General features: G+C 39.5%; 5 protein-coding genes across 7 annotated transcripts; 2 read left to right on the forward strand and 3 right to left on the reverse strand.

The window, feature by feature from the left end:
- The first annotated feature begins 74 nt into the window (after nt 1–74).
- LOC120003994 (protein TRANSPARENT TESTA GLABRA 1) lies at nt 75–3,763 on the forward strand. Of its 2 annotated transcripts, none has more exons than XM_038853183.1 (2): nt 75–1,221; nt 3,509–3,763. In XM_038853183.1, the coding sequence occupies exon 1, from the start codon at nt 195–197 to the stop codon at nt 1,218–1,220; it is 1,026 nt and encodes a 341-aa protein (XP_038709111.1). In that variant the 5' UTR covers nt 75–194; the 3' UTR covers nt 1,221; nt 3,509–3,763. The 2 variants fall into 2 exon arrangements, with proteins under 2 accessions (XP_038709111.1, XP_038709110.1); XM_038853182.1 differs by lacking the exon at nt 3,509–3,763 and adding an exon at nt 2,951–3,375.
- Nucleotides 3,764–5,477: 1,714 nt separating this feature from the next.
- Nucleotides 5,478–6,490, reverse strand: LOC120003995 (NDR1/HIN1-like protein 26). The gene has a single exon (XM_038853184.1). The coding sequence runs from the start codon at nt 6,271–6,273 to the stop codon at nt 5,632–5,634; it is 642 nt and encodes a 213-aa protein (XP_038709112.1). The 5' UTR covers nt 6,274–6,490; the 3' UTR covers nt 5,478–5,631.
- A 3,610-nt stretch (nt 6,491–10,100) lies between these two features.
- Nucleotides 10,101–12,050, forward strand: LOC120004536 (ribosome-binding factor PSRP1, chloroplastic). Its single transcript, XM_038853901.1, has 5 exons — nt 10,101–10,457; nt 10,590–10,733; nt 10,824–11,099; nt 11,365–11,473; nt 11,557–12,050. Exons 1-5 carry the CDS (start codon nt 10,158–10,160, stop codon nt 11,685–11,687), a joined length of 960 nt encoding a protein of 319 aa, XP_038709829.1. The 5' UTR covers nt 10,101–10,157; the 3' UTR covers nt 11,688–12,050.
- A 134-nt stretch (nt 12,051–12,184) lies between these two features.
- Nucleotides 12,185–14,175, reverse strand: LOC120004535 (transcription termination factor MTERF8, chloroplastic). The gene is made up of 2 exons (XM_038853900.1): nt 13,802–14,175; nt 12,185–13,716 (listed from the first exon to the last, which is right to left on the reverse strand). Exons 1-2 carry the CDS (start codon nt 14,019–14,021, stop codon nt 12,428–12,430), a joined length of 1,509 nt encoding a protein of 502 aa, XP_038709828.1. The 5' UTR covers nt 14,022–14,175; the 3' UTR covers nt 12,185–12,427.
- A 568-nt stretch (nt 14,176–14,743) lies between these two features.
- On the reverse strand, nt 14,744–17,224 carry LOC120003229. 2 transcript variants are annotated; one of them, XM_038852116.1, is made up of 3 exons: nt 16,305–17,224; nt 15,387–15,451; nt 14,744–15,279 (listed from the first exon to the last, which is right to left on the reverse strand). In XM_038852116.1, the coding sequence occupies exons 1-3, from the start codon at nt 17,076–17,078 to the stop codon at nt 15,135–15,137; spliced, it is 984 nt and encodes a 327-aa protein (XP_038708044.1). In that variant the 5' UTR covers nt 17,079–17,224; the 3' UTR covers nt 14,744–15,134. The 2 variants fall into 2 exon arrangements, with proteins under 2 accessions (XP_038708044.1, XP_038708043.1); XM_038852115.1 differs by having other exon boundaries at nt 15,387–15,463.
- Between the last annotated feature and the right edge of the window lie 753 nt (nt 17,225–17,977).

A 17,977-nucleotide genomic window follows, 5' to 3' on the forward strand; every position in this document is an offset into this window, starting at 1 on the left:
GGCCCGGCCCAGTTAAGTAAATACTTTGAATTCTCCAAAATCCAAATAAATGAAAATGAATAATCGATCGCCTTTTCCTGGAACCTCAAGAGTCAAGACCCCCAACAACGAAGAAAAAGTATTCATCTTTCTGTCTGAATTGGTGTTGCCATTTCCGTCAATTTCCCGATAATCGAAGCCGGGAGGTATAGAAAATGGACAACTCGAGCCAAGACTCCTTCCTTAGATCGGAAAACTGTATCACCTACGATTCCCCCTATCCTCTTTATTCCTTGGCCTTGTCCTCCACCCCCTCCCGCATCCAACCCCATCACCAAACTGCCGCCGTCGGCAGTTTCATCGAGGACTTCAACAACCGTGTCGACATCCTCTCCTTCGATCCCGAAACCCTCTCTCTCAAGCCCAACCCTTCTCTCTCATTCGAACACGCTTACCCACCTACCAAGCTCATGTTCAACCCCTCTTCCCTCCGCAAATCCGCCTCCGACCTCCTCGCCTCCTCCGGTGACTTCCTCCGTCTCTGGGAGATCCGAGACACTTCTATCGAACCCCTCTCCGTACTTAACAACTCCAAGACCAGCGAATTTTGCGCTCCTCTCACTTCCTTCGACTGGAACGAGGTTGAGCCCAAGCGAATTGGGACTTCCAGCATCGACACTACCTGCACCATCTGGGACATCGAAAAGGGTGTCGTCGAAACGCAGTTAATTGCCCACGATAAGGAGGTGTACGACATTGCCTGGGGGGATGCAAGGGTTTTCGCATCTGTTTCCGCTGATGGTTCAGTGAGGATATTTGATTTGAGGGATAAGGAACACTCTACCATAGTCTACGAGAGCCCTCAACCGGATACGCCTTTGCTCAGATTGGCTTGGAACAAGCAGGATTTGAGATACATGGCCACCATTCTAATGGATAGCAATAAAGTTGTAATCTTGGATATCAGATCACCCAGTATGCCCGTGGCAGAATTGGAGAGGCACAGAGCCAGCGTTAATGCCATTACCTGGGCTCCTCAGAGTTACAGGCACATATGTTCGGCAGGGGATGACACGCAGGCCCTCATTTGGGAATTGCCCACGGTGGCTGGGCCAAGTGGGATCGATCCCTCGTTGATGTACTCTGCCGGGTCTGAAATTAACCAGCTGCAGTGGTCGGCTGCTCAACCGGACTGGATTGCCATAGCTTTCTCTAACAAAATGCAGTTTCTGAAAGTTTAAGGTAGTCTCAGCATCTCTCTTGGTGTTTATAAATTTGATGCTTATTCCTATTTGATGTTACTGCAATTTCCACAATTTGAAGACTTTATTCTCTTTCCCAGTATTGCTCTTATTGGGTTCTTAATGCAGTAGGTAGTTAGTCTCACTTTCTTGGAAGTTAGCTATCTTTATTCTTTATTAGCCCTTTCCTCTTCAGCTTAGCTGTTTTCAGCAGATGCCCAACTTGTGCCAGCTCCAGTCCGTGGCCTTAATTTACAATTCAGATATTTTTTCTACTCTGACCACAATTACATCATAAGCTTGCATGAGAAGAAGCTGATGGCACTAATCATGCTGATTGCTGGAGGAAGTAAAAATTTCAGACATAATAGATTAATAGGGGTGCCTTCTTTAGTATAATTATGAAAATGGCAGAGGCATTTCTTTATTGGAACCAGCTTGTTCAGGAAAAAAATAAAAAGAACACTAGAGGTTTGAGTGGCAAAGAGCATAGGAAATCCTGCATAAATGTCTGCTTGGCATAATCATAGTTGTCAATGGCGCAAGGCGCACTCAAGGCGCAAAGGGTCTTCTATCGCCTTGGCACTAGGCGCACTTAAAGCGCACGCCCGAAGGAAGAAAGGCGCAAAATTAAAATTAAAAATTAAAATAATTCTAATAATAGAGAAATTCAACATAACAAACACATAAGTGATAAGTCATAACATCAACCACACTAAAAAAGTTCAAAAATAAACTCAACTCATAAGTCATAATCATAATTCACAACTCATAACATATCTTAAGTTCTAACAAAATAAAATTTAAAGTCAAAACTCATAAAGCACTACAAAAGTTCAAAAATAAACTAAACTTTCACGATTTTTCTCTCTGTATTCTCATTGTTGAACAGATAACTTAGTAACTTACTACATACAGAGTCGGTTTTTTCCCCTTCTATAGTTGTATTGAAGCAACTAGAAATTCCATAATTTGACTATGAGGTCGAGACAACTGTATAACTTTGTAATTTGCCTTGCATCTATGAATCCCATGAACTCAAGCCCATTTATGAGCGAAAATTCTGAAAAGTTTAACTCGCTTTCCCAGTCTAAATTACAGCTAAAATGGTTCTTTGAAGATAATACAAATAGTATAAAAATATGAAAAAGAAAAAGAAAAGAGCAACCCACCATGAATCGGGAAGAAGAGGAGGAGAAAGAGAAGCCAACAATGGTAGGGAAGAAGAGGAGGAGAAAGAAAGAATCGATTACTTACCTTCGGCAACCTTCCGTGTTCGGCAACCTTAGAGAGATTCACTTCTTCGGCAGTCAGCACACAAAAGAGTTTAGGTTTCTTCGAATTTAGTTTTTTTTTTTTAAAGGAAATAACCAAAACCACGTCGTTTTGGTTGTTTCCTTGAAAAAAAATAAAAACTGAGAAAGCGCACGAGGCGCTGCGCCTTGCGCTCCTCGCCTGAGCAGAGGCGCTCGCCTCTGCAAGACCAGCGCCTTGCTACTGGTCCAGGTGCAGGCACTGCGCCTCGCTGCGCCTTTGCGCCTTGTGCACTTTTGACAACTATGAGCATAATCAATATGCTGCACAGTGTTGAAATAACATATTTCTCTATTCTGGGGTTTTCTTAAGGCCCTCCGAAAGAATACTTGCACAGCTTCCATTTAAATGCTTATGCTTCAATTTTGTCTGTACTCTCTGTAATTGGCTTTGCCTCTCATTTTCTTTTTATGCAGACCACGGATATTGGCTTTATATATAAGAAAGGTGTCTAAAGTTTGGCACAGTTCTTTTTTTTTCTTGGACTAGCACCACATCAACCCAGTGTTAGTGATAGCTGTAGGACTATTTGGTGTGTTTTTTTTTTATGAATACGTGAGCATATAAGAGACTATGGGGAGTGTTAGCAGAATGTCTATGATAGTATTTGGTATTTGAATTGATCAGTTCAATGGATTATTTTGGATAAATGTACTAAAAGGGAAATCCTTATTCATCTAAGACATAGATAGTATTGTAAGCCCGCCATATAGAAATTCAAAAATCACTTGACCAAATTATTGTCACAAGTCAATGGACCTTGTTGTTCGCTTGAATATTGTTTTCTCTTCTCTTTCTTTTTTTTCAAAATTTTGAATGGAAATTCGAGGACTGATTAATATGTGACTGTCTTTGATTTAAATTTTATTGTACAAACTTAGTGAGTAATTCCTGTGCTTATTTCTTCAATTCTCCAATGCTTGCTTTTGAAGTACAAGGCTAAGATATCAACTTGTCTATGTTCTTTCTTCCAGTTGGTAGCGAACCAACTGATTCCTGTATAAACCTATGCATTGGGGTTGTCGAGGCATGGGTTTATTAATACCTTCTCCATGTACTTCCTGGCTGGTTTTACCTTGTTCTCCCATCTGGCTCAATTAATCTTGAATTCCCGATGCTGGAAGAAATATAATTAAGGTGCCTTTTCTTTTTCTTTTTCTTTTTTCGGCTATTAAATTTGTGGAAGTGAAACATGATGGGGTTCCTTGCCGGGCAAGCTTAAGGGTAGCAGCTTGGAAGAAAGTTTTTTTTCCCCCCCACCAAGTATTTTTAGCTAGAGTTCTTGAGTTGGAACTACTGGCTCTTAATTTTGGCCAATGGCTTTTAGCTAGAAATAAGTAATATATGTAGTATCAGGCTTGTGGTTGCTGATGAAATTTGCCTTTTAATTAGATACTCAGTTCCCTTATTCTTCATTCTGGGATTCAATGGATTTTATACCCCTTTTGGTTAGATACTCAGCCCCTCTCGTAACTTCAATTTATGGACTACATAAATTATCCACAATGGAGTGCAAAAACTTCAGAAGTATCGAACCCTTCTCTCGAAGGGAGTTATGCTATTTTCAAGGTCCCTTTTTTTTAGTTCTATTTCCTATTTAAAAGGGAAAAAGGAAAAGACTTGGCACCTAAAAGCTAATGAAGGGAATATTATCAAATGTTGAACAATCATTTACTATATCTTGCGACTTTCTTTCTGCCAAAAGTGGTTAGCTTTAGCAAATAACTGAAGATATACTTTTGATACACTTTTTGAGTATCAAAAGTGATGTTTCAGTTTCAAACTAAGCTTTGGTGAGACTTAACGGTTGGGTTAGAAAAGCAATTACTGCCATTCAAAATGTATTTTGATTCATTTTACAATCTATTTGGGGTTTTCCGTGCTTTATTTTGAATTATAGAGCTACGAAGAAAGGGAAGAATATGTTCGACTGCAATTATTGTTACGGTCTTACCAATTAATCACTTGTTGGGTATTGTTTGTGAAACTTCTCGAGATATTGTGGAGCTTTAGTTAAAAAATCTTGACCACCATTGCCCTTGGGATTATGTATTTTAGATTGACATGTTTTTGTGGTTGCGAAATGCCAGTAGAAGGCTAATAGTATAGTAATACAAAGCATATTTGAGACAAACGTGGAGTTGTCATTATTTACTTTCAGGCTTTCAGCCTGTAGGGACACATCAGGTTGCTTGCAAGTTTCTAGCTTTTCTGGAAATCATTGAAAAGTGAAATTATTTTTGAATATGTGCTCATCTAGTCATTTCATTTGTGGAGCTAACGAAAACTGTTTCTGTCTAGATTTTACAAATTTTTTTAACCAAGATGGATGTGGCCGCAAAATAACTGGCAGGTCTGCACATAACCCGAATCAGACCCGACCGAGCCGAATTAGCAAAATACTGCAAATAGTTTAAGTAGTAATTGTACATCTTTTTATATTTGTTATATTTGAAGTGATTATAACACAGTGATCGGGGATGGAATAGAATGGAATTAGGGAGACAGAATTTGCAGCGGTATTCAGTATATTCATGGAATGAGTTACTTAAGACAGAACAAGCAGGTCCTTTTGAGTATATTCTTTCTTAGTTAAAACAAACCCCCGTTCATCTCTCGTCTCTGCAATAAGTCAAGTTGGCCCACAAATGGGGGCTTCCATTATTTAACCATCTCTGATCCATTTAAGTTTCAAAGGTTGACATGGAAATCAAGTTGATGTTTTATTCCATAGCAACTGACTCTCACTCTCACTTCTTTTTCCTCTCTTTTGAAATTTGAATCCCATCTTGTGACTTTTTCCTCCTCAAAAGGAGAGAACAGGACGACGATAAAGCAAAGGTGATGAGAATCCCTTCTCATTATTAGTCAAAAAACAAAAACAAAAACAAAAACACTCGAAAAGAAACCTTTCGCGTGTAAATAAACTAAGAAAAACACAAGTAGAGAATTCGACTTTCCTTAACATGTATGAGCCATCATAATTCACATAATAACTAATCTGAAGCGAGCAATCCAAGCTGATAATAACTTACAGAGGTAGCGTTCGAGGTCAGCTGCAGATATGTATACATATTGATAGTAAACTTAATTTTCATCAAACAGTAGTAGAACAATGAGTCCCCTGCTTTGAAGATAGTGGAACACCAGTTGGAAGCGTAGGTCCAAAAGCCATAACTGCAACACAGTCAACGTTAACTCTATAGCGCCCAGAAACCCAAGAACCAACCTTCCATCGGAGCCGTCCATTCACCTTCATATTCACCACCAGCTTCCCGGCGGTCTGATCACGCCCCACTTCATATCCAAGAGCAGGGGCCACGGGCAACCCAGTTCCCACCAGAGATGCCGTCAAGAGGCTGGTATCTTGGTGTCCTTGATAAAAAGGAGGAAGAGATGTGTAGACAGTTATCTGCTGGCCTTTGTAAGTTGCGTACACCTGCAACTCGTCGTAGTAAATGCCGACCTTTTGGTTTGGATTTTTAGCGAGCAAGGTAAGTTGGATGGAGGAGTTGAGGAGGTGAGTGCCCGCAGAGAGGTTGAGTTTGTATATGTCAGCTTGTTGGAGGGAGAACTGAGGCTTGTCTGGGTGTAGGATTAGCCAGACTAGAAGTATGATTGAAAGAATGGATGTAAACAAGGCAGAGATAGTGAAGAAGAGCTTCTTGTGGCGCCTGTCGATGTTCACAGCCCCTTGTTTTGCACAGTGTTTTGGAGATTTGATGGAGATCTGAGACATTTGCAGATGAGAATAGATTGGGAGAGAGATGCAATAGATGAATGAAAGAGAAGATGGTGAGGGTTGATATACACACAAATCACAGGACAGTGGAGGCAGAGAAATAAAGGAGCAATTATGTGGCCTTTTGTCTATTTGCGTTTGACTAGAGAGCTGAACTTCTGATGAAAATATGTAGATATTTAACTGTAATAAACTTCTGACCACCTTAATCTAGGGTCTCAATTGTTATAATATGCGTGGAGGAATAAGTTGGATCATTTCATCACATACACTTTAATCTTTTTTTAATCTTTTGAATTGGAAAAACAGAGGAAGATACTGCTAGTGATTTACCAGCTCTGATAACAGTAATAACAAAAGTGGCCCTCCAAACATTTGAGGGGGTCCTAAGATAAACACTATCTTTGGACCTTTTGTTTGCATTATTGACATGCAGTTGAGCTAGGCCCGCCTCTGAGAATCATGAAACAAGAAGCAGGCGTTTTTTTTTCCCCTTCCTTTTTTCAACTTGTACATATTATTGTGTAAATAATTAAATATGGTGATATCTTCAGCCAGAAAGAATCACAATAGAGAACACTCGACTTTTCATCATGAATCATGATTGAAAGTAAAAAAAAAAAAAAAAAAAAAAGTAAGATAGGCTTTTAATTAAAGAGCTTGAAGAGACAGAGTAGCCAATAGCCATGCTAGTCTTTTTGGTTTAATTGGACCTAAGTAACTTCATAATGTGAGGTGGAATTATGGCTTTAGTGGCATCTCCATTTTCTCACTCTCTTTGCTTTAAAAAATAATAAAAATAAATTAAAACAAGTAACCATGCTGGAGCTAGATTTAGGACTAAAATATAGTAGTAAACTAGCTATGGCTGCTTGTGATCAATTGATTAATATACGCACTAATATGTGGTGTTTTTGATTCGATTAGGAGTGAGCGTACAAAGGAATGATAAGAATCTCAGTAGTTGATTGTACACATGATTTCATACTAATAAGTGTTTCTTATCATTTTCAGAGCACAAATGATCAAAAGCGGAACAAAAACACTTCATTTAGCCAAAGACCAATATCAATCATTAACTTATGAAAGTCATGCTACTAGTTGCTAGAAATAAATTAGAAATTACCCATTTCAGTTCGCTCGATTTCATCATATGGTTCTCTCAATATCCCTCTCTCTTCTACTCGATTCCCTCATATCCGAAGAATGAAGCTGTTGAGTCCTCTGTTTGAGGAGCTAATTTTCATGACCAAAGTGTTCGACGACAACAACAATGACAATCATGCACGCAGAGTGTTGGACGATTTCAAAACCCCCTTCCCTTGAAAACCTCCCAAAAGGCCTAACCATCTCAAAATCAACTTATTTACTCCCACAATTTAGCTCATGTGGTGGACTGAGGGTAGCGAGAAGACGCGAGGCAAGAGGGGTAGGAGAGGAAAATGGGACAGCGTGTAGAAAAACTCTCACAATTTGAGCGTTTAATTTTTCAGCATATACGGTGCTGTATACTCTGCCGTTTTCGACCCGTTTGGTAGCACAACGTTGCCCAGCGTTTCCCGCTAGCGGAAAACGTCGGGCAACGCTCTACCAAACGCAGCTTACATATATAAAAAGTCTAAAATCTTCTCCCCTTCTTAGATTTGTGTTGTGTATAGTGGTCCGGATGAAAGCAAATTGAAGAAAAAAAGAAGAAGATGAGTGGTGTATGAAACGTGCAAGTAATCAACACATGTGCTAGAGGGAAATATGTTCATGCAGTACCAAGGCACTGATGTGGTATATAGCTGGTGATATTATTAGTCTATAACTAACTTTTGAAACCAATACTAAAAAGAACATCAATGCATACATGTTGAATGTTTTTTCGTATCCTGGATGAATGAGTTCATCTGCAAGATAACAAAAATGACGAAAGAAGGGACTTCTCACATACTCTCTTGCACAAATGCAGATAAGAAAACTGCTCCACTAAAAATATTAACACTAATCTATAGAGGATACATAATCTCATCATTTGTCAATACTCACAACATAATAACATGAATATATGGATATGATGTTAGCTTGCATTTTAGCTTTTTAATTACTCCTCTTTGTTTCTCGATCTACTTGACAAAACTACAGCCATCAATAATAGCAATTCCAATATCTAAGCTATACCTTAATCTTTGTGCTCTCTAATCTCCAACCAAGAGAGATAATTAAGCTAACCTTTCCCTGATTCATCATGGTGGTTCTCTGTTTCTGCTGATGGAGTTACACTATGAGCTTGTCGAACAATTGCCCTTTCACTCTCACACCAAACCTGCAATAACCAATTCGCATGAGCATTATACCTTATCTTCTACATCCAAAACCATGATAAGAAATACCCTAAATTTTGATATCAGTAATTATCATGCTTTCAGGAGCCAAGACAACCAGTAGTCCAAAGGTTCTAAACAGTTTCCCGTCATTTCATAATTAACCACTTGTTGGAGAAGAGCATAAAAGCATCTATCTTTCCGCTTCAAGCAGACCTTTGTGAGTGCTGCTTCTGTTTGGATGGACCGATGTGTTTTTTCATTGTTAGCAAAAGTTTCTGCTTCTTTGAGCTTGCTCTCTACACCTGGCCTGGCAACCAGCAACTTGTTCAAAATTGCTGCTACTTCTGCAGGCACTTCGATATCCAATGCTGTAAAAGCTGAAGCAGCTGATTGTTTTAGACTTGAGAGTACCTCTTTCTTCATTTATTTGATTCTGTGAGCCACTAGGATTGGATCTTGTCAATGATAGATCCAAATGTGGGGAAGAATCAAACTTTAGAAACAATATGGTGAAATGGCACAGAACATGAAAGAACACGAAAGGGGAAGCACTATTTACTTTTTTAAATTTAAAATAATATTTTTTGCTACTTTATTCTCTCATCTCTTCTTTAATTTTTTGAATTATTATATGATAAATAATGATTTTTATTAATAAAATAATAAAGAATTATGAAATATAGAATATATGATAGGTAATTTGATATTCCTATATTATTGATTGGATAAAACATATGTAAAATAGGAAAATTGTGACATTTTGTTTGTATTTTATAAAATCTCTTAAAGAAAATTGGTGTAAAATCTACGAGAGTTTAGTGGCCATAAAATCTGGAGGAAGATATTCAAAGGGGCTCAAAGGTCAATCAACAGCCAGAATATTTTTGAAACTAATTTTATGATTATTTATTTTTCCCCCAAGTCTTGAGTGGATGGATGGGTCCCAAGGTATATCAAGATAATATAGGGGATTTAATGGATAGGATTTTGACAGGTGAAAAATGAATAGGTGAGACATCATTTGTGCCTAAAACTTATCATCAAATGGTTGCAATTCCCGCTCCATGTCCAAGTACCTAGCTCTGCTGCCTATAGTGGTAAAAAATGTACGTGACCCACTTCACTATAATTGACACGGTCTAACCCTATAGCTCAAACAGGTTCACGATCTCTAAATTAGCTATCATGATCTAGCCATGCAGCTCGAAGAGACCTACCGTCTCTAAATCAATACAAACTCATGCCCCCTAAATTAGCTGGCACTGTAAATTTCTTCTTTTTTTTCTTTGAGCAACATAAAATTAATTGATAAATCTCGAACACAGATCACCCAATCTCCTGGATAGCTGACCCCTTTTTTTTGTTTTTCTTGCATTTACGTTGAAATAATGAAATGTTGGATTAGGTCCCGACCCCGACCCAAGGAGAAAGGTACAGAAACAATGATCCTTCCATTTTTACTGCCACGTGTCCATATTGTTTGTCTAGAAAATTGTAGTGGATAAACGCTAGGCCCATCCATCCACGTCTATTAACCCAGAACCCCTCTCCCTCTCTCTCCGTGCTCCGTCGATGGCGACTCTGTTAGCTTCCTCGCGAACAAGCCTTCAACATCTTAATCTTCCAGTATCACCACTTCCTTATTCTTCTTCTTGTTCGGATTCAGCAATCTATTTGCTCTGCTCGAAGAAGCCCGGGATAGCAACATTGTTGTCGGAGAAATCGGAATTTCTGAGCCCGTTCAAGTATCAGAAATGCAAGGAAATCAAGCCCACGAAGGGCCTTCGAGGCAGCTCTCTCATGGTTCGGATGATGGCATGGGACTCTCCGCTCTCCTCAGTCAAACTGATCATTCAAGGCAAAAACTTGCAGGTTACATCTCTCGTCACATCCTTTGTAGATAAATAAATAAATAAAAATTGTGCCTTAATTTCGATTTTGAATATGAAATTAGGGATTTAGAAAGAAACTAATGAATGTGATTTCGGTGAATTAACATAACAGCTCACTGAGACTGTGAAGCAGCATGTGGAAGAGAAGGTAGGGAAGGCAGTACAGAAGCACAGTCATTTGGTGAGGGAAGTTGATGTCAGGTTGTCTGTTCGAGGTGGAGAGTTCGGGAGAGGCCCAAGGATTCGCAGATGTGAGGTACTCAGAATTCAAAAATAATAAAATACTAATAAACAAAAACCAACATTTCCATTGTTAGCTCCGGTGAATATTTGATTTTCTTAATAGGTTACTCTGTTTACTAAGAGGCATGGAGTGGTTCGTGCGGAGGAAGATGCAGAGACAATATATGCCTGCATAGATTTGGTCGCCTCTATCATTCAGAGGAAGCTGAGGAAGATTAAGGAGAAAGAGTCTGATCATGGACGGCACATGAAGGGCTTCAATAGATTAAAAATCAGAGAACCCGTGCCTCCTGTGGGCGTTGTTGAAGATGAAGATGCAGATGCAGTTGTAGATGCTGATGCTGTCCCCCAGCAAGAAGAAGATGAAATTTTTGATGAGGTTTTTTCTTTGCACTGATCTCCTTGTTCTCTCCCCTCCCCCTACTTTCATTTAATGGGAAATGCAGTCTGATTTACCCCATATACATATACTCACTTTAGTTTTTATATGCTGCTGTTTGCAGTCTTATGCTTCTCCCTGACTTTTCGATATTGTCATCAATTTCCCATAAGGGATGAACTATTTGTTTGGAGTCAGTTCATCTGGTTGCACGCCTTGACAATTTTCTTCTGTGAGGGACTAATTTTGTGAATCTGTCGTCCAGATTGTTCGGACAAAGTACTTCGATATGCCACCTTTGACTGTTGCTGAAGCCATTGAGCAGCTTGAAAATCTTGATCATGACTTCTATGGTTTCCGAAATGAAGAAACCGGTATGAACTTAAAATGTCCAAAGCATAATTAGTGATTTATATGGTATTTTCAAGGGGTTAAATTAAGTTTTGCTTGGCCTCAGGTGAGATAAATATTTTGTACAAGAGAAAGGCAGGAGGTTATGGTCTTATCATACCAAAAGGAAATGGTGAAGCCGCGAAAGTAGAGGCTGTGGTGGTAGAACCAGCTAATGTATCTTCATTAACAGAATGAGTGGGAGAAGGCAGATAATTTTGTTAGATGAAGGTAGTAAGCCTATATTGTGGAATCATCCCTGAATTTTGATGGCAACAGTCTCATGGAAACCAGGACATGCAGATCGCAGCACGGGGCTGGGATTTTTATTTTTTTTGAGTGATGCGTTTACTTGATTTTATTGCTGTTTAGAGTTTGCCGGAGTTGAGCTCTACCGTTTTGCACCCAATAAAATAGCGAACCAACAAAACTGTGTAATCGTCCCAGAGTGCATGTACAAGAATTAGCGCAGTTGTCTTCTGACTAACAGGTTTTGATGCACTCCAGGCCTGCTAGCGCTTCTACATTGCTCTACTTATTGCATGGTGTTTTTTTTTTTTTTTTTCTCCTCTTATGATCTCCTCCTTCATTTTAAAGGTGTTTTGTTATGCCTGAGAATTAGAATTAGCAAGACCATAACAAAGCTTGAAAGATAGCTTTCATTGAATATTGCTTATTGACTGATAGGGAGATGGTGAGTGTTGGATTTCAATGCTTGAAAAATAAACGAGAATCAAAGATTACAATGCAATTTCATAATTGAATCACAGACCCTCTATACAGGCAACTTCAACCAAAGGTTTCTCCCCATACGGCTGTGCCATTGCCTCCAGAATAATTTATCCATGTCCCTCTTTGCCAAAGTTGGACTTTTACAGGAGATGATGTGCGTGACAACCAGGTAAAAGAGAACGTGAAGGCTGCACCATATGTCTAATTCATTCAGCATCTGCATTGCAATCTTGAATGGCATTTTTCCATTCAGTCCCAGTCGAAAACCTGTGGGATGACACACTTAAAAGCTTGTTGAGGGACATCCCTTCTCCAATAGTCTGCCTTTTCACTTCATACCTATGCTTAATCCTGTGAGTAAGATTGTAACCAAGAAATGCTGGGAATGACAACAACTCCTCAATATCGCGACCCATACCCTCAACCAAGAACGTCATCTTCTCCTCTAAAGAAGTATGATTATACTGCAATATCTGGGGATGCTTCTTGCTCATGCTGACAATGTCTGCAACAGAAAGCCCATAACTTAAGAACAAACCAATCAACTTCTGAAAATTCTCGCAGCTCGTTCTTGTCACTGCTCCCATTGCCACGACCAATTCCTTGGTTCTATATCGAAAACCAATCTTCACCAAAAACACAAGCTTATGTACGATGTTGTCTTCAAATGATAGGCCTAGAAACAAAGGTGCTTTGGTCAAGAACCTATATATCTCCTCCGGATTTAACCCACATTGCTTGAGAAACTCTATCCGGGGACGCAGCTTCCGCTCCTTGCTCGCGCTAATCAAGTTCGGAAACACAAGCAGAATCTTGAATATTTGTTCATTGCTTAGACCACCAAACGACCTCAATAACTCTGCGTGACTCTCCATATGCTCCAAGCTATAACTCAAAATTGCAGGGAGTTTCCGCAACACAATCCCGGCAGCACCATCATCTCCCTCACTAAGCCTTGTGAGGAATCCGATTCTCGGAATTAGTTGGGTATCCAAATTATAGTTCAGAACCACCGGACGCCTTAGGATTATGTCAACCCCACCGAAACGGTCCAAGAAGCCAATTGTCCTATCGATTTCTTGGAGTGACTTAAGGCATAGTGACTTGGTTAAATTGACTTTGTTGAGAACATGAGGAAGCTTTTCCTTGGGAACTCCACGATGAAGTAGTAGCCTTACCTTTTGATCGAAACCCACCAAAAACTGGGGTTCTGTGGCAGTCAGTAGACGCTCAAGCCGCCGGGGTTCCAGTTTTCCCTCCAAATCCTCGCGCACGAAACGTAACAATGAATCAATCTCTTCAGCTGCCAATACAATTGGGGATTTCGAAATTAACCGATAAAGGGCAACACCTTTAATTCCGACCGATTCTAAAGAAACAACCCGCGCGCGTATGGAATCAAAAGGCGCAAACTTTAAAGCAGGGATTGCGTCCAAAAATAGTTCGGTTTCTCGCTCATGGAATCCAATTTCTCGAAAGAGTGAAAACAACATCCCTGAATCAGATGGGTACAGATAATGAATAAAACACAAATACAAATCAACTGTTTGAGGATTAACCTCTTAGAAAGATGCACTCACCCGCTTCGGTCTGAAGAGTGGCAGGTGAGTGTAGGCAACCGCAACGAACTTGGTTACTCAACGGTGTGAGTTGAAACCTAGCGAACGAATAATGGAAATGGGGGATTGCAGTTGGAGAAACCGAGGATTGAAGTTTCGCAGGAGTGAGATTGTTAATACAACAATAAGAAGAACGATGAGAAGAAGAAGGGCTTGCAAACATATGTGCTATAGCCTCCATTTCGTTTTGAACTGGAGATGATTTTTCTGCCAGTAAGTAGTAACCCTCTTCCAGACACAAAAAAAAGAGTAGTAACCCTCCTTAATTCCTTATCTTCTTACGAAAAAATAAATAAATAAAACCTTTCCTTACCTGGGAATAGCAGTTGCGTCAATGGGGGTCCGGTGCCCTACTGTTCCAAATTCCAATTTTGAAGATATTGGACCTTTGTTGGGCCTTGGGCTTAAAGAGGTCCATGGCTGCTTCCTACAAGACCTTAAAAATTGAATTATTGGCCCAGGATCCGAAAGGAATTGGCCTGTTGATGTTCTTCTACGCTCTCCCAGCAGAGTAATAAAACATCTGTGGAGGAAGAATGCATACCAGAGCAAGATACAATTTGGAGACAGAGAAAAAAAATACAAATGTAAGAGGACTAATATAGACCTCACGACGACATCATGAACGTAGGCGAAGGGATTATGTTCCAACAAAGGTTTAGACAGACATTTCTATCAACCTACAGCTATTTCTCACTTTTATTTTGAATTGAGATTGGTGTTCAAAATATGATACTAAAAACAACAAAAGTCACTAGTAGCATCATAAATCAAGTATTATAATTGTAACAAACTAGCTTCAGCTATCTGATGCCACGAAGCATGAGGCGGGCCAACAGTCTAAGTTAGAAGGGTAAGAAGTATCTTTTAGCTTCAACATTGTTCCATAATCATGTTAACCTTGTTACCCAAAAAAAAGGTTGTTAAGCTTCCTTAAAAACAATATGAACTCAACTTTGAGCAGCTTCAATTCCATTCCATGTGACAAAAAAAAATACATTGTAGAGTACAGAGAAAACATATTCACAACATGTTTCAGTGACAAGAATCATGATGCCAGAGTTGAAATAAATCCTAAGCTTGACTCCACCAAAAATCCCAAAATCCTTTCACTCTTTTTTCCCAAAGGTGATGAACCTGCCAAGCTGACGATTGAATGTATACTCGTAGCCCCCGCTGCTGCCACTGAGAGAGTCAATGAGAAGGGAAACGTACATGGGAAGCTTGTGTCCTCAAAAAGCTTGTATAGCAGACAACTCATTGTTTTCCATTTATTACTTGGCTGGTTGGCCTATCAAGCTTTGTTTTCCTTTTGGGCATCCTCGGGATGACTCTTGGAAAGATTAGCTCCACTTTTCTCGTTTGTAGGAATACCTTTTACCATGATAACTGATGAGCCATTCTTTCCTGGTTTCTTGTGTGATCTGGAGAATGGGATTCTGCAAGCAAGAGCGAATCAATATGTAAGTAAAAGTGTAAAACTCAAACAGCATAAAATGAAGGCAGTATATAAAGAGTATAAACTATCAAGTATATTTAGGTTTGCCTCTTCTTGTGAGTCTGGCTAAGATCATCCAGTATCTCCTTGGAGCCGTCTTCACTTTTCTCATCCTGACAAATTCCCTGCACAAGAAACCGCATTAGTATCATAATGGGCACTAGCAGTGCTTTATGAAAGACACAAAGAAATGCATAGTTGCATACAATGATAAGAATAAATACAACCACATAAAACCAACATTTTTATTGGCATGATTATATTTACATACAAAAACAGAAATTGTGGTGCATATGGTCCTTTCGCTATATGTATCAAATCAGTTTTCAACACTTGTGCTTTACAAGCTTAAGTCGAAGAAGAAATAACCTGGGTCTGAAAGACACACAAGTCATATATTACACATAGTAATCTATAACATTAAAAACACAGCTCAAATTCCAACTTCAAAGGTCTATAACATCAACGGCCAGCTATCTATAACATCAAAGAACAGATATCTATTTTGAAGGCGTAAGACAATAAAGATAATTAAGCTGCACAGCAGATTGACAGCACAATATGTAGATTCCAATCTCATTTCAAAAAAACAAGTGGCTGATCTGATCTTATGGAAACACAACTAGTGGATATGATCATACGTTAGCATCAACCTTATTTTGATTGAAAAGCAGTTTTACATCACATGCAATTGCAATCTTAACAGAAATATAAAATCTTCATCAATCTCAAACCATATGCAGTAAAGGAAAGTATAAATATCAGCGTTCTGCAGCCCACCTATGCCAGTATGGATTCGTATGCCATCTCGAATAGTTGCTTCAACCATTCCAGTCACAAAGATGCAATCTCCTGTTTCTATTTTCTACCTCTATTACTCCCAAGAAAAGGAGAGAATCATGTACAAATTAGCCTCAACATTATATTATTTTATGAGAAGTTGCGGAAATACACTTATTATCTTACATGATTGGCTTCCTTGTCACTGAAAACTCTGGATTTCTTCTTAGCGGCAAGGTTGGCATGGAACTCAGACCCAGAATTTTTTCTCTTCTTCCCCCAAACACTCCTCGGCTTGCCTTTCTTGTTCCTGACTTTCCACACATTGTTCCTCCTAAACACCATCTTCTCAAACTTCCACACTTCACAGCTAGTATCAATTACCGTCACTTCATTCCTCGAGTACCCCTTCAGCTCCTCCCTCTCCTCCTCCACCTCCTCCTCCTCCTGCTCTTCCTCCTCCACCTCGTGGCAATCCACATTGACGTTATTCTGTCCTCTTGTTCCCTTCGAATTACTGCGAGAATCCAACGATGTTGCCATTGCGGCGCCGACATTTTCGTATTTTTGGGACCTCGTCGAAGAAAAGACGCAACATTTAGGGTTTGTTTGTTTCCTGAAACTCTTTTTCCCAGATAATCTGGAAGCTCCGTCAGGGTCCCCCATGTTGAAAAGCTCCGACAGAACATCGCTGACTACGCCGACCCACTCACCGTCTCCATTCTTCTCTCCGGATATCTCCCGGTTCGGACTGGGAAATCGGTCATGGCCAGACAGACTCCGAGTGGAGTAGGAGTTCGAATTCCGAGAACTCGACACCTCCGTGGCTGGAGAACTGGAAGGAAGGTCATTTTCGTGGGCGCGTAGGAAGTGGTCGAGGTCGAGGTTTTCGCTTGTCGGTAAGCCCTTATTGGATCGGAGCCGGTCGAGCCAGTTCGATCCGGAATGGGCCCCAACCATTGTCGAACGGCGATGAAGATTCGTGATAACTGAAAGTGGTTTTCCAAGCAGAGAAACCGCCGGATACAAGGCGAAGTTGATTTGAAGAGACAGAGGCTATGGCCCTTCGCCCTTAAGAGGGTCGGATATCTATAGTGCGCCTATGCCATCAGTTCATTTACCGCCGGTTAATAATTGGTAACTATGCTTATCAAAAATAATAATAATTGGTAACTATTCTTTTTGTCAAAGATAGGTGATGTATTTTTTGATCCAGCAGTATTTACACTTCCATTTTTACTATATACTCCCCCATAGGCTAAATAAATCGAAGTTAAAAATATAACAATATCAACTATACTCTTTATCAAAAAATACAATTTGTATCCCTAATTTCAGTCGTTGAATCTCACCCCCAGCTGAAATTAAAGAAAATTAAAAAATAAAAAAGTTGGACATGTCTTCATTGTAACCTTAGCATGAATGGATCTTCTAAGATAAAAAAATCCTAAAGAAACTTCAGAGTCTAACACAAGACATTGGTAGAAAGAGATTCTTCAAGCGTTCTGAAATCAAACAGAAATAGATGCAAAGGCTCTGTGAACAGGAGAAATACGAGCTCGAAGCTAAAGTCCAATGCCAATCCTCCTCTACTGCCACTCTCACCAAATGAAGTGTGTTACACAAATTCGTAAGTGCACGAATTGCTCAAGTAATATAGTGAAAAATGAAATGTCGATCCCACGAGGACTATTTACCTATTAAGTATCGAAATTATTCTAATCCTAAATTATTTGGAGAAGTAGAAAGTGATTATTTTGTTAACTTAACTTAAACTAAACTATACTAACAAGAACACGGCAGCAAGGATTCAGTCAGATTATGAAACATTAAGGCATACGATTCACCTAACCAATCCA

This window comes from Tripterygium wilfordii, chromosome 8, assembly GCF_013401445.1.
Source record: "Tripterygium wilfordii isolate XIE 37 chromosome 8, ASM1340144v1, whole genome shotgun sequence".
Taxonomy (NCBI): domain Eukaryota; kingdom Viridiplantae; phylum Streptophyta; class Magnoliopsida; order Celastrales; family Celastraceae; genus Tripterygium; species Tripterygium wilfordii.

Bases quoted from the DNA above. Each gene is read 5' to 3' on its own strand.
- LOC120003229 (XM_038852115.1), bottom strand. From the start codon at position 17,078: ATGGTTGGGGCCCATTCCGGATCGAACTGGCTCGACCGGCTCCGATCC. The intron at 15,464-16,304 runs GTAAGATAATAA...TTTCTTGTGCAG, and splicing joins GTGACAAGGAAGCCAATCAT to GGAATTTGTCAGGATGAGAA. The intron at 15,280-15,386 runs GCAAACCTAAAT...TCTTGCTTGCAG, and splicing joins AGCCAGACTCACAAGAAGAG to AATCCCATTCTCCAGATCAC.
- LOC120003994 (XM_038853183.1), top strand. From the start codon at position 195: ATGGACAACTCGAGCCAAGACTCCTTCCTTAGATCGGAAAACTGTATC.
- LOC120004536 (XM_038853901.1), top strand. From the start codon at position 10,158: ATGGCGACTCTGTTAGCTTCCTCGCGAACAAGCCTTCAACATCTTAAT. The intron at 10,458-10,589 runs GTTACATCTCTC...TTAACATAACAG, and splicing joins TTCAAGGCAAAAACTTGCAG to CTCACTGAGACTGTGAAGCA. The intron at 11,474-11,556 runs GTATGAACTTAA...GCTTGGCCTCAG, and splicing joins TTTCCGAAATGAAGAAACCG to GTGAGATAAATATTTTGTAC.
- LOC120003995 (XM_038853184.1), bottom strand. From the start codon at position 6,273: ATGTCTCAGATCTCCATCAAATCTCCAAAACACTGTGCAAAACAAGGG.
- LOC120004535 (XM_038853900.1), bottom strand. From the start codon at position 14,021: ATGGAGGCTATAGCACATATGTTTGCAAGCCCTTCTTCTTCTCATCGT. The intron at 13,717-13,801 runs GTGAGTGCATCT...CATCTGATTCAG, and splicing joins CACTCTTCAGACCGAAGCGG to GGATGTTGTTTTCACTCTTT.